Source organism: Colletotrichum aenigma (assembly GCF_013390185.1).
Source record: "Colletotrichum aenigma strain Cg56 chromosome Unknown KSG_Cg56_contig06, whole genome shotgun sequence".
Lineage (NCBI taxonomy): Eukaryota > Fungi > Ascomycota > Sordariomycetes > Glomerellales > Glomerellaceae > Colletotrichum > Colletotrichum aenigma.
Window position 1 is genome coordinate 406896 of NW_023500912.1, and position 13423 is coordinate 420318.

At 55.6% G+C, this 13423-nt stretch overlaps 4 protein-coding genes across 4 annotated transcripts; 2 read left to right on the forward strand and 2 right to left on the reverse strand.

The window, feature by feature from the left end:
* Positions 1–87: 87 nt before the first annotated feature.
* Positions 88–1533, reverse strand: tal-1 (Transaldolase; the record flags this gene model as incomplete). Its single annotated transcript, XM_037324372.1, has 6 exons — positions 88–187; positions 295–693; positions 757–988; positions 1044–1152; positions 1208–1401; positions 1461–1533. 6 exons carry the CDS (start codon positions 1531–1533, stop codon positions 88–90), a joined length of 1107 nt encoding a protein of 368 aa, XP_037176498.1.
* A 1885-nt stretch (positions 1534–3418) lies between these two features.
* Pclo-0 (Protein piccolo) lies at positions 3419–9729 on the forward strand (the record flags this gene model as incomplete). Its single annotated transcript, XM_037324373.1, has 4 exons — positions 3419–3890; positions 3941–6340; positions 6396–8989; positions 9052–9729. The coding sequence occupies 4 exons, from the start codon at positions 3419–3421 to the stop codon at positions 9727–9729; spliced, it is 6144 nt and encodes a 2047-aa protein (XP_037177230.1).
* Positions 9730–10248: 519 nt separating this feature from the next.
* Positions 10249–11757, forward strand: CGCA056_v009127 (Protoheme IX farnesyltransferase; the record flags this gene model as incomplete). Its single annotated transcript, XM_037324374.1, has 1 exon — positions 10249–11757. The coding sequence occupies one exon, from the start codon at positions 10249–10251 to the stop codon at positions 11755–11757; it is 1509 nt and encodes a 502-aa protein (XP_037176497.1).
* Positions 11758–12367: 610 nt separating this feature from the next.
* On the reverse strand, positions 12368–13423 carry CGCA056_v009128 (uncharacterized protein; the record flags this gene model as incomplete). Its single annotated transcript, XM_037324375.1, has 2 exons — positions 12368–12841; positions 12905–13423. 2 exons carry the CDS (start codon positions 13421–13423, stop codon positions 12368–12370), a joined length of 993 nt encoding a protein of 330 aa, XP_037176496.1.

Genomic DNA, 13423 nt, shown 5'->3' on the forward strand with positions numbered 1-13423 from the left:
CCTCTTCCGCTTGTGCGAATGCTGGAAGGTCGTGGCGTCTTTCGCCTGACAAGACCGCGTCGCACAAACCATTGTCCAACATGAAGCTTACTTGAGGTAAAATACTGGCCTATGAGCTAATCTCAAGTCTTCCCAGTCAAACTCGCTGTTGCAGTTGTAACCAAGAGTCGGCGCAAATATGCTGATGCTGGGGAAGTGAGACATGTATCAATTGGGTTGAGTACGTCTAGCTAGCTCCTGCATAGCTAATCGGATGCAGTCCGAGTCCAGTTCATCATTGATCCTGCAACTTACAAGTATCGACGGGCGAGCTCCTCGAGCTCATCTTGCTTGTCCGAGAAGATGTTGATCGCCTGTATAAGTTTCTCCTCGTACTTTCCATTTCCACTGCGCGTGAAGGCAAGGCGCCACGCGCTCTCATCCTTCAACGCCACCTCGAAGTCGGTAGTCCACTTCTTGTCCGGGCCTGCAGCAAAGTAACCGCCGACCTTCTCGGTCGACGTCGAAGCCGACTGAGCCGCCAAACCCCGGAGCAAGGGCGGTGATACAGTCACGTGCTGGATGCCCGCGAGCTGCATGACTTCAGCTACTGAAGTCAGACTGGCGGCAAGCACTTGCGTCTTCGCCTTCTTCTCGATATAGTATGCCTGGGCGGTTCTGCAGAAGTCGAAGGCCTTGTTCTCGTCAACATACCTGAAAATCAAGTCAATAACTCTGTTTATATGGAATGAGCACGAGACAATGGGGAAGACTCACCCGGGGACAAAGTGCACTTTGAGCTCATTGACGTAGGGAGCGATGTATGTGCAGCCGGCATCAGCGGCAAGGGCAGCTTGTTCCATACAGAACATTGTTGTTGCCAGGGTGGCGATGCCTTTTTGCTCGAGGATCTTGCATGCGGCAATGCCTTCCCAGGAAGAGGGAATCTTGATGCATACCCGCTTGACATCAAAGCTGGGGTCGATCTTCTTGAACATTTCGACAATTCCTGCACGCCGTGTCAGATTTAGGCCCATCAGCCACCACTGAGGAAAAAGACGTACTCTCGGCATTATAGCGAGTCTTCTCAACCGAGTAAGAGAAGTGTGTGTTGGTCTGAACATGGAAGTAGCCCGTCAAATAGGGGGCAAACTGCAGCGACAGTCTGACCATCTGAGCGTGTTAGTGAACCTGATGGGCTGTCCTCGTCTGGCTCCTGGTTAAATACCATGATCTCAACGGCGAGAAGAACCGGGTCAATGTCTGACCAGGTTTCTTTGGCCCAGCTCTGTGCGTCTTTGGCAGCATCTCGAATGAGCTGCTCGTGGTAGAGTTTACCGTCAGGGGTGAGCTTGGTCAGCTCATTGAACGCGATGGCCTGGTTGGAGGTGCAGTCCACGAAAGGGCCTAGCTCTTTGGCAACTGCAGAGAGGTCATTACTGTGATGCGCGAGAAGACGAGGATTCGTGCATGATCGTTACCTTCCACATCAAGAGTGTCGCAGTCGACCTGGCTTGCCGACCTCAAGCTACTCAACAGGGACTCAGAAGCCATCATAAATGTATGCGTGGACAGGGCAGAGATCAGACAGGAGACAGAAGAAATGGGCTTGGCTTCACGCAAGGCGATACAATGCAAGAGCTGAAGAGAGGGTCTTGAACTAAATTCGAGTGTCTAGGTAGATTGCAACTTGTTGACAAGACGGCAAGCAGCAGGGCGTACGGCAGAAATAGTCTCCCACCGGCAGCAAGTATGGATACCAGCTCTGCGTCGACCGGAGGTCAGAACGTGAGCGACGATGGCTGCTTTGTTGGTTGGATGGCGAACCCCGCACTTCTCTCCGCTGTTGCCAGAGGGGAATGTTAAGAAGTACGACCCTCAGAACTGAGAGGAGCCAGTCGGACATGTATTCACGAACATAAAAGGTTCTCGACGCCCGCCGGTTCGGGGCTCTGGGCGCGTCTCCTCTCGAGGAAAACGTAAGCGCAGCAACGCATGACCTCTAGAAACTTCTGCTACGACAAGCCAGTTGTAGACCGAACAGCTGTCAATGAAATCTGATCATTGACGAGTGGGCTGTGACAGAAACGTGGGGTCCCCATAAGGTTCGGCCTGGAGTCGCCCGCCCGAGGTGATGCGGAGATGTGGGCAGCCAGCCCACTACACTAACAATTACCTACCTTGATGTGTTGTGGTTGTTGGGGCAAGTTTTCCGAGTCGTTCAATAGGTAGTTGAACATTTGAAAAGACATACCGCTCGGAAAAGTTACTCCATACTCTAACATGAAATGGCGAGCTACTGGTTGCGCATTCAATGTCGACGCCATCAAGAGGGAGGCAGTAAGAGAACGAGTCGGCAAAGAGTGGCCCGAACAGTCAGCTGATGAATGGATGTCTGTTGAGACGCACGAAGGGTCCGTATTCCTCTGGCAACTTTTTAGGGAAATGGGAAGCGCCACGTGTGAAGTACGAAATGCACCCTGGCTAACACTGTCTTCTCCCATCTTCATGTCCGGCTTTCATTCAGGATCAACAGTCCTGTTTTTGCTCTTGCCTGAGGAGGCTGATTCGTTTCCAACAGCATCCCCGAGTCCCGATCCTTCTCCCACCATAAATTCTTCATAATACGTCCTGTGTCTGTGGGTTAAATCGACAATTGGCAGATTGTTCGCGTCCGTTTCCGGTCGCTAGAAACAATGCCGCCCGACCGGCCCGGCTTTGTTCAACCCACCGAGAGGGTTGAGACGCAGCCAAGAAAGCCCATGCTTCTTCGCGTCGTCGAATCTTGAATGTCATGGGACAATAGAATTATTTTGAAATGAACTGGAACCGGAAACAGTGTTCTTTTTTGAGAGCCATTATAGACTTCTCGGTGCCGGTTTTTTGTGGCTGCCGTGTCAACGGCTGCTATTTCCGGTATTTCATCATAGGACCCAAACCCTTCGATGTCTACGGATATCGTTTGTAGAGCTTTTGATAACGCGACATCCTTCGCTGCGGGAAGCTCGACATCTGTCAACTCGGCCGTGGTTTCACCAGCGATTGACCAGTGATGAGAATCACTGATTCGAGTGTTTTCGCTACCACTCGTCTCGAAACATCTTGAAATGATCGTTTCCCCTCCCTTTGAACGCGGTGGTAACACCAAGATTTCAACAACAATGCGTAAAGGATCAAAGAAAAGTCGATGCATGGACATCTTTGGATGTCCAAAGCTTCTTACAATGCAATCCGTCTCCCTTGATTGCTTCAAGTCGACTTGGGCATATCTCTTTGTGGTGATTTCAATCATATGCTTCCATCTTTCTCGTCAACCCTCATCAGCGCTTGTTCTGTAAACACACATCTCTTCTGTTTTCACTCTCTTTCCCACCTTCTCTTGTTTGTCAACCTTGTTTCCCGGGCTACCTTCTCTTTTGTTCATCTCGTACTTCTCACCATGTCGGACCTAAACAAACTAGTGCCTGACCCAACCAAACGATACAATCCTCTCATCAAGCCGACTGACGCCGCTTGGAAGGAGGTCGAGTACACTTTCAGACGCATGCTCGATCGACCGACTCTCACCATTAAGCAGGTCTTGGATGATCACTTTACGCCTCACGAGAGGAAGCTATTTCTTCCCGCCGTGGAACCTCGCAGTTTGAGAGAATGCCAGGAGGACAGCACCAGGCGATATCGCGCCCTGCTTGCGGGACGTTTCAAGGGCCATTTCCCCTCTTTGGCCACCAAGTTCGCCATGTTGTACTTTGGTCTACCCGTCGAGCCTGCTTTGTCTCAATTTGCCCAGCTCAGCAAGCCCTCTTTCGAAATTGACGACTGGGAACAACTGCACGAGGCCGAGGTTTCGCCTCCACTTCACTTCCTCACAGCGCATGACCGGAGGAACTTTGGCTATGATCACTTGAGAGGTTCGGGACTATACCCCAAGATTCTGCAGGTTTCTGACACATTCTCACAGGAACGGAGGCGCCGTACAGCACCATTCCTGTGCCGTCTGCTCGATTTCGCGGCCATTCTGGCGTCACTGGGGTCGCGCAAGATGACTCGGAGTCTCAAGGCCTGAACCTTCGTGGAGGAGGTAATGATGATGATGATGATGACGACGACGAAGAAATGCCAGACTTGTATCATCACCCTCGAGCCTCCGTCCCGCCCATCCCAGAAACCCCCTACGTTGAGTCTTCGGGTTACCTGGGGAGGCGAACCCCTCCTGCTCAAGTTCTTCCACAATCCACCCCGTCGATCTTATCTACAAAGCACATCATTCGAAATGACGAACTACGAGACCTGCAGCATCACCCTCGAACCTCTATTCCGCCGATCCCAGAAACCCCCTACGTCGAGTCTTCAGGGTACCAGCCCAGACAAAGGCCTCCTCCAAAAGCCACCCCTACGATCTCGTCCGGCAAACCTCGCGTCAGTTCTGCTGCAACTCCAAGCAGACTGGAAGTCCCGACTCCTGCCGGTGTCCCCGGGGGTCGTTATCAAACGGCTGCGTCGACGATTCTGCCCGCGCGCGCCCCGGGTAGTTCAGCCTCGACACCAGCGACGGCCAGACCGACCAGTGTTCCCCGCGGTTCATCGAACAATCCTACATTTGGTCCAGGCACGTCGACTTCAGCCATTGGGACGGGACTTGGTAGCACCCGGCTTCCCGGTGTTGGCAGTAGCTCTCACCAGGTTCCCCCGACCTCCAATCCTGTTAGCAATCCGGCTTCTTTTGCAATTGGAACAGGTCTAAACAACCAGCCGGTTAGAGCCAATTCCTCTCAGGGGTTACCGGGTTCTTCTAGCATCGTCGCCGCCACTGGTGGTTCGCAAGGACGTACTCCTGCTACTCAACACTTCAAGCCATCTTCCGTTGCAGGTACAGGCCGCGGGAAAGCGTCGAGAACACCAGGGTTCGCGCCTCCTAGTATGCCCAATGCTAGCGACAACCAGGAATCAGCTTCTGCATACAGCGGGTATGGCGACCCAACCCCTCGTTCTCCTGCCAAGAACTTGGCCGAGTTGTTTGGTTTTCAAGGTCGTGTCACGTTCGACGCCGCCAACCTCTCCACCCTTGAGCAGGCCAGCAGAAAGCTTCTTTCGCTGAAGCAGCGCGACCAAAGCGACATGGTACTTGACCATATGAATCGGAAAGACAAGAGCGTCGTGCGTTCTTTCAATACCAAGATACCACTTCCATCCACCGGCGACTTGGTGAATTATGTCAACGAGCAGTCCAAGACGAACCAGGATTGTGTGTGGTTCGTACGCCGCCAGGGGGAAACGACACCAACACACTGGGCGCCAACCGACAGCGACTACACAAACCATATGGTCAGATTGAGCCGCACGAACGACTTTGGCGGTTCGGACTTCGCGTACTACACTGTGCCTCGACGCGGAGTATTCTTTGGGGCAGAGTCGCAGAGCCATGCCCTTCCGTCGACCTTCCCGTGGGGTGCTAACCAGTACATGCCTTTCCTGACCACCGCCCAGGAGGTCTTGATCGGACGCCCACAGATACCTGGTGGAAGCCACTGCGATATCGTCCTGTCCGGCGAACATGAATTTCAAAAGTCGTACCAAAATCACTGGTATGGTGGTCTTGAGATTGACTATTATTTCTGGTTGGCGATGCACCCTCATGTCATCAGGAGGACGCCAACGAACATCACATCCGAGGCCTTACCCGAGGACTCTGTCGTCTTCTATCTACCTGGAAGCCGGCTCAACGCCTCTACGCGGGAATTACGCAAGTGCTCCCACAAAGCTGGGGCCAAGGACCCATACGAAGACGCGCTCAGGACAATGGAGAACTTGATGCGAGTGTCTCACATGCCTGTGAAAGCTTCAAAGTATCGTATCTGGCGCGGGACAGATTTTTTCAGTCACATAATCTATCCCACCCGGGCCGAGCGCAGACCGGCAGAATGGCATCACTTAGACCAGACAGCCAGGCAACAGGACCAGCAGAACCTCTCGAGGTTCATCACAGACTCAGTGAACGACGAGCGTGAGCCTTGCCGGCTGTTTGTCATCCAGCCAGTCGACGGTGATGTCACCTGCAGAATGGTCAGCCAGGAGTGGAATAATGGACATCAAGACTTCAACGTAGATTCCCATGCGATGGCGACGTTCAAGTCCAAGGTTCGGAAACTGTACGAAGGCTGTCCCAACATCGAGTATGATCCCGAAAAACATTCCATCCTGCTCCAGCCCTTGATCCCAAGGAAGTTCGCCAATGATTGGAATCCGGCACCTTTTATCCTTCGACCGAATGACCCCGACAACCAGCTGGCGATGATCAGACGTCGCATCATTGCAGAAGAGGTGCAAATTTCAATCCTACAGGATGATAAGCTAGATTTTGGTACGGACGTTCTCCATGTTAGACTTGTACAACACTGCTGACCACATAATCACAGTCAAACAGCTTGACAGGTCTGAATGGGGGCCTCGGTATGGCGACGTCACACGCTTCCGGGACGAACTTGGTCTCCCTCTCATCAGTCTGGCCAGAGAGGATTTCCCGCACCCACCTGATGAACGTCCAGAGAAGAGAGTACACGAGGAGAACGCTCGTGAGAAAACTTGGTCCAAGCAGCCGAGCGTATTCGACAGAGGCATATACAACCCGTCCATCCCCATCAATGCACCGCCAATTGAAGCGATCATGAGGACGGGAGGAAGCGATACAAACTTGTACTTGTTCAACAAGAATGTTCTCACGGCGACTGAGCAGCGAGATTTGCAAGAACTGGGCTGGAAGTACCGCAACATGATCCTTGACCGCCAAAACGGATGCCCATTCGAGAAGTGCAAATACGACTATCGCCAGGGCAAGGACGTTGAGTTTGTGCGACATCTCAAGGAGAGTCATGTTGACAATAAGTGCCCATGGTGCGATGTGCAGCTCTTCACGCACTGGACTTTACAGCAAAGAGAGGAACACATGAAGGAGAAGCACGCAGCTCAGTTGCGCAAGATTCTGAACATGCCTGACCCTCGCCCAGCAACCAGAAAGCCGACAGTGGCCCAATCTACATCTGAAGATCTCTATGCCATCCCATCCACCATCCTTGGGCGACTTCAGCCTCCAAAAGGACCTCTACCGAAACTGAGCCCACCTCCGAGGGCTAATGGCAAGGAAAGCGAATATCGGTACTGCGACAGATGTGGCCGGGACCACCACGTGCTCAATGACAGGGATGAGCGTGACCACCACGATCGCACTTGTGTACCTCACGCCGAAGCAGTCGGTCGTTGTACTTTCTGCGAAACGTGCGGCGACGCCGTCTGGAACAATAAAGAGGTCAGGGATGAGTTCGCCCCGTATGACGAATATCCGCACCGCTGCAGAGGAACGTCCCATTCCAAGAAACCTTTCTGCAACAAGTGTGGCTTCTCCCTGAGAAAGCTCTCAGACGAAAAGATCGACCGGCATCGTCAGCATTGCGGCGGTTTCTTTGCCCATGTGGGTTGCTTTTGCCCTTATTGCCAAAAGAATTTCGTCGTGGACGGGAAGCAGGAAGATATCGAGACCATCAAGAAGCACATCATAGACTGTCCCGATAAGAAGCCGCCTAACATTACACCGTTTGAGATCTATCCGGAAGGCTACTGGAAGGATAGTGACCAGCCCACGGATCCGCTCTACATCGGTTCGAATGCTACTCGGGATCTTGTTCGCCGACAGCCACGGCGCCCTGCTCCCAACCGCTTTTTGAGCTACCCGTTGGCGTGGCACGACAAGCCTGGCCCGAGTCCCGTGCAAGATCCTCCGGCAGAGTGCACGATTCGTGGGTGCCTCGAACCTCTTTTTGGTCTCACGCCGTCTGAGGTTCTGGTTCACTACGAGACGAAGCACGGCGGCATGCCCCTGAAGCAATGCCCTCTCTGTCGCCTCGATTTCCGAGTCCCAGAGGAAGAACGTAAAGCGAACGAGAACCTTCCAGAGATTCAAGCACGAATCTTCCAGGTCCGGCATATGGAATGCCACGTCTACGAGCTTTGGAAAATCTTGGAGGACAAGGACATCCCTCATATACCGCAGCGAGAGCCGTTCGGCCCCGGTCACAGCATGTGGGATCCCGACAACGAGAGGGCCGTAGATCGACGCGACAAGAGGTGCCCGTATTTTGAGAGGTGCGGAGCTATGGTGGGATTCATGAACCAGCGACAACTGAACCATCACATGGAGACGGCGCATGGTGCCGAAGACTTCGTTATCGGTAGGCAGCCGAACAGGGAAGCCGAACTGGCAAGATTGAGGGAAGAGCGCAAGAAGCAGAGAATACGAGAGGGCAAGCAGCCTATCCCAGGCACGAACACGGGTGCTCAATCAGGACCACCAGGGACTGCATCTACAGACACTGGACTCTTTGAACAGCCTGACAACTCTCGCCCTGGAGGCCGCCGGGATGTAAACCGTCCTCAGGAGTCTCAGCCTGTGACGGATCCCATGCAAGGTGTTGAGATCGGAGAGTCACAAATTCCGCCTTCTGGCCAGCGCACACCGCCATATGGTCCCAGAGAGTGTCAAGGAGCCAACACGGGCGGCCATTCGGGAGGCATCAGTGGAGGCGGAGGTGGCAACGACGGAGGTGGCAGTAGCAGCAACCCTCCCAAGGTTGTGGACCCTTCGACGACAAAGCCTGTGACCACGAAGCCTACTCCGTCGAAGCCTGTCCCGTCGAAACCTACTCCCTCGAAGCCTACTCCCTCGAAGCCAGTCCTGACGAAGCCTGTCCCGACGAAGCCTACTCCCTCGAGGCCTACTCCCTCGAAGCCGACATCCAGTCAACCTACATCGGAGCCGACAGTTAAGCCCCCAGCCAAGCCCCGGCCTCCAACCAGACCTAAGCCTGTCGGACCCGTCCCTGTTCCGAGAAATGACGTTCCCACAAGCGGCTTTGTCCCTGATGATGACATGTACTGCTCACGATGCTTCCGCAAAGCCCCTAAGCGAGGCCCAAGAGGCATCAAGCGCGGTGACCCGGACAGACAAGCCCAAGTCGATGTAAGAGAACCCACTTCCTGCGCTCATGACCACGTTCATGACTGACCTAATTTTCCTCACAGGCCCACTCGGACCCGAACCGAAGTTGTCGCATTCCTGCAAAGGAGGGGACGTTTGAAGTCGATGAAGAAGATTGGCCAGTCTTGCCGAGCAGAGTCGGTTGGATCAAACAGCCGAAGAATGTCCGGCTCTCCAAACTCAAGGCCGACTTCTTGGATGAACACCCTGAGCTGGCGAAGACCATGTGCCCTACAGATGGAAGCAAACGCACCAATCTGACCTGGCAGCACGACCCCAATCACAATGATAATAAGGACAACTGGCGTCTTCCCTTCCCTGGTGATGACGACGATGGCGAGGATGATGAGGATGAGGATGAAGACGGGGTTAACGAGAATGCAGACGGCAACTTCATAAACGATGAAGAGGATGATGACGAGGACGAGGAGTACTATGAAGAGGTTGAAGATGCAGATGGCAACAAGACGATACGGCGCAAGACTCGCGGGGTTCGTTCGATGGGGCTTCCTCGCGACGAAACGTGGAAGGACACAGGTGAAGAGGATGATCTGAGCGTGGCAAACTCCAGCGATTTGGTGCCGGAAACTGCGTCTGGGGATGAGGCACCAAGCAACACTGGCGATAAGCGCAAGCGCGACGAGACGGATGCTCAGGGGCGTGCCGGGTCACCCAAGAAGACAAGGGTGGTTGAGGATGAAGACGAGTTGGGGGATGCTTGAGACTGCTGAGAGGGACTGTTGATCATGGATTAGACGGATGGCGTTAGGGTCTCTTTTGGGGGCAGATCAGTAATCATGAAGACTTGTCCCATTCTTAATGATGATGTGTTCTTGAAGACTTCGGATGCCGCAAAGTGCCCGCCGATCGCCGAAGCGGTGGACCCGACCCGACAGAGCCCGGGAAAAGTGGAATCACTTCCCACCTCCATCAGCCACCACCTGATTGGCCAAATATTTTCTGAGCCCATCCATCCCGCCAGGCCGTGTCGTCCGCATGATTCTTTCAATGTTCCCACGCTCTTGAACTTCTCGCCCGCCCACCCGACCGACGACGCCCCGATCACCTCGCCGGCTCACGACCTCCGTCCCCAGCCCCTCTCAACGGACCGATCGAAAGCTTCGCGCATGGATCAGTGAGAAGCACCCGCTGTCGACCGCCGTCCTCGCCCTCCGTCCTCGCCCTCGCTCTCCCCTCTACAGGCAGAGACATGAGCGCAGACACTGAGCAGAGCAAGAACCATGCGGCCAGCTCCCAATACGCTCTTGCGCCCTCGTCTTCTCGATAATGTGTGTCGCCAATGCCTCCACCAAGCCTCCAGCTCCCCTCGCGGCTTGGTCTCCTCGCCATTAATCCTCCGGCGCGCCGCTTCCACGACGGCCCCCAAGGCCGCCCCCGCCGTGCGTCTTAGTGCGAGCTACTTCCTCCCCAACAGCGTCCTGGACCGTCCTCGACCCTCAGGAGCCCGAAGCTCTTCCGTCTCCGCCTCGGCCTCGATCGCCTCTTCCTCCTCCTCCTCCAACACACCATCCGAGCCGAACCACCTCGCCGTAACCCACGAACTCCCCCACCGCCGTCGCCAGGCCGCGAAACGCAAAGCCGCCGCTGAAGCCGCCGCCTCCTCTTCACCCGACGTACCCCTCCCTCAAGATGCCTCCTCCGCCCTCACCAGCGTCGCCGAACGGCAACCCGCCCACTCCGCTCGTCGCATCTTCTCGACCCTCCTCTCCCTCTCGAAACCCCGCCTCTCCGCGCTCGTCGTGCTGACCGCAATGGCTTCCTACGCGCTGTACCCAGTCCCCGCCTTCCTCTCCCCCGCCATCACCGAGTCGCCTTCGCTCAGCCCGTTGACGCTGCTGTTCCTCACCACCGGCACCGCCCTATGCTCCGCCTCGGCCAACTCCTTGAACATGCTCTACGAGCCCTCCACCGACGCCAAGATGACCCGCACAAGAAATCGTCCTCTGGTCAGAGGCCTGCTCTCTACGCGCGCCGCCGTCATGTTCGCCGTCGCCACGGCCCTCACCGGCGTGGGCGCACTCTACTTCGGCGTCAACCCGACCGTCGCATTCCTCGGCGGCGCCAACATCTTCATCTACGCGGGCATGTACACCCCGATGAAGGCCATGAGCGCCGCCAACACCTGGCTGGGCGCCGTCGTCGGTGGCATCCCCCCGCTGATGGGCTGGGCAGCGGCCGCAGGCGAGACCGCCTCAGGCGACGGCTCCTGGCGGGAACTCCTCCTCGCCAGCGACGGCAGCTCCATTGGCGGCTGGCTGATGGCCGGTCTGTTGTTCGCCTGGCAATTCCCGCACTTCATGGCCCTCTCGTGGCCCATCAGGGAAGAGTACAAGGCGGCGGGCCTGCGCATGCTTGCGTGGACCAACCCCGCCCGCAACGCCCGCGTTGCGCTGAGGTACAGCATTGCCTTCATCCCCCTCTGCGTGGCGCTTTGCGCTGCCGGTATGACGGAGTGGAGCTTTGCCGTGACGAGTTTACCGGTCAACGGATGGCTATCGTGGCAGGCCGTGCGGTTTTGGAAGTACGAGGGCCACAAGGGCTCGGCCAGGGGTCTGTTCTGGGCCAGTGTCTGGCATCTGCCCGTCGTCATGGTGCTGGCGCTGCTGCAGAAGAAGGGCATGTGGAGTCGTGTGTGGAATAGTGTCATGGGCAGCGACGAGGATGAATGGGAAGACGACGAGCTAGACGAGATGCCTTTTACTCCACCCGCCCCGCGCAGACAGTGGTAGAGGCGGCAAGCATAGAACTTGCCATGTATCATAGTGTGCTCTTTTGTCATGGAAAGAAGCGGTTCTATCGGGAGGGCCTCGGTCTAGGATCCCGGGTTCAAGATACCGACCTCACTCTGTAACGTTGTGTTTGTGTGTGTTGTTACGACTAGAAGACGCAGCTGACCGAATAGACGTTTCGATTGTGAACTTCAAATCATTTGGTTGCATTTCTCCGGTCCCTCCCCCTTTTCATACCAGCCACCATCATCTTGGTATCTATAGATGCTAATGTACACAACGATGACTCCTTGGGTGCTTCTCCGGCCGTTATCATTACCAAGGCAAGTCATATTGCCTGTGTGCTGTTGTCCCCGTCTCTCAAGCCACCCTGTTAGAGGAGCACGCACTTTCCACCCATCTTTCTTGTCAACGGTATATCCGGTTGTATCGGCCATCCCAACGCCTGCAACGCCACCCTTATTGTCCATGACCGGTGCAACATGGGCCTAGGGCTAAAAAAGAAATAAAAGCAAGATCCTGTGTAAAAACGAAAAAGCCTCCGAGTTCAAACTTGTTGTTGTAAACGAGCGTTCAATCATTCTGATAGAAAGGAAACATAACGACACCCTCACATGGGATGTTGGCCGCCACCGCCGGGACGGTTGATGATGGCGTCGATGCCCATGTCCACGCTCGGCAACCTCTGGCCGTGTTGATACATTTGTGGGCCGGGTGAGACAGATGGTGACTGGCCTGGGTATCCGCCGTTGACCGAGGCATTCGAGGAAACAGAGCTGTTGTATCCGTGATGGGCGCCCGCGTGGCCGTAGCCGTATTGTCCGGCATGGAGAGGTTGGAGATGTTGGGAGAAGGAGGTGACGTAACCGGCGGCCGAGGTGGTGCTGCCGCCGCTGGAGTGGCCGGAGGACATCTCCGGGCTACTGTAGGACGCGTCTAGCTCGTCAACTGGGGTTAACCCGAGGCCGCTGATGCCGCTGTCATCGTCATACCCTGGTGGTAGTGGTTGCCCCGATTCCAGGCGCTCCCGTCTGGCCCCGGCGCGGGCCGCACTCTGAAGATTCTTGAGTCCGCTGGACATGCACTGCAGAGGCTTGGTTAGCAGATGCGTCGTAAATCTCGTTGGTGTCATCATGGTTGAACATACCTTAGACTCAACAACGTTCCACTTCTCTCCGGTGCGTGCTGCGAGAGCAGACCAAATCTCCTTGCGCATGCTCATGTACTCCTTGGCCAAGCGTTCGAGCTTGCGGTTGTCCCAGTCGTCGGCACCCTTGCGCTCCATCAGACGCTCGTGGCGCTTTCTGCAGGCGTTGGGGGTCTTGTTTGGGAAGTAGGCCATCTGGATCTGACCCCAGTTCAGGCCCTGAGAACGGGCCGAGAGAAGTTGTTGGTCGTCCTGCGGCGTCCAGGCCCCGGAAGAGGCGCGGTGCTGCAGAGGAGGTACCGAGACCGGGGGTGCGGCCACCGGGGCGTAGCTTTCGTAGGTGGGCTGGGGCTGGGGCTGCATCGGGGCTGAAGAGGAGGGCACCGTGTAGTAGGTCTGCGGCATTGACATTCTCTGGTTGTACATGGCGATAGGGTTCGCCGCGGGAGCGAGAGAAACAGGCATGGAGTTGATGTAGCGGTGGTGGCTCGAACTGGATGCCCGCGTGTGCTTGGGCAT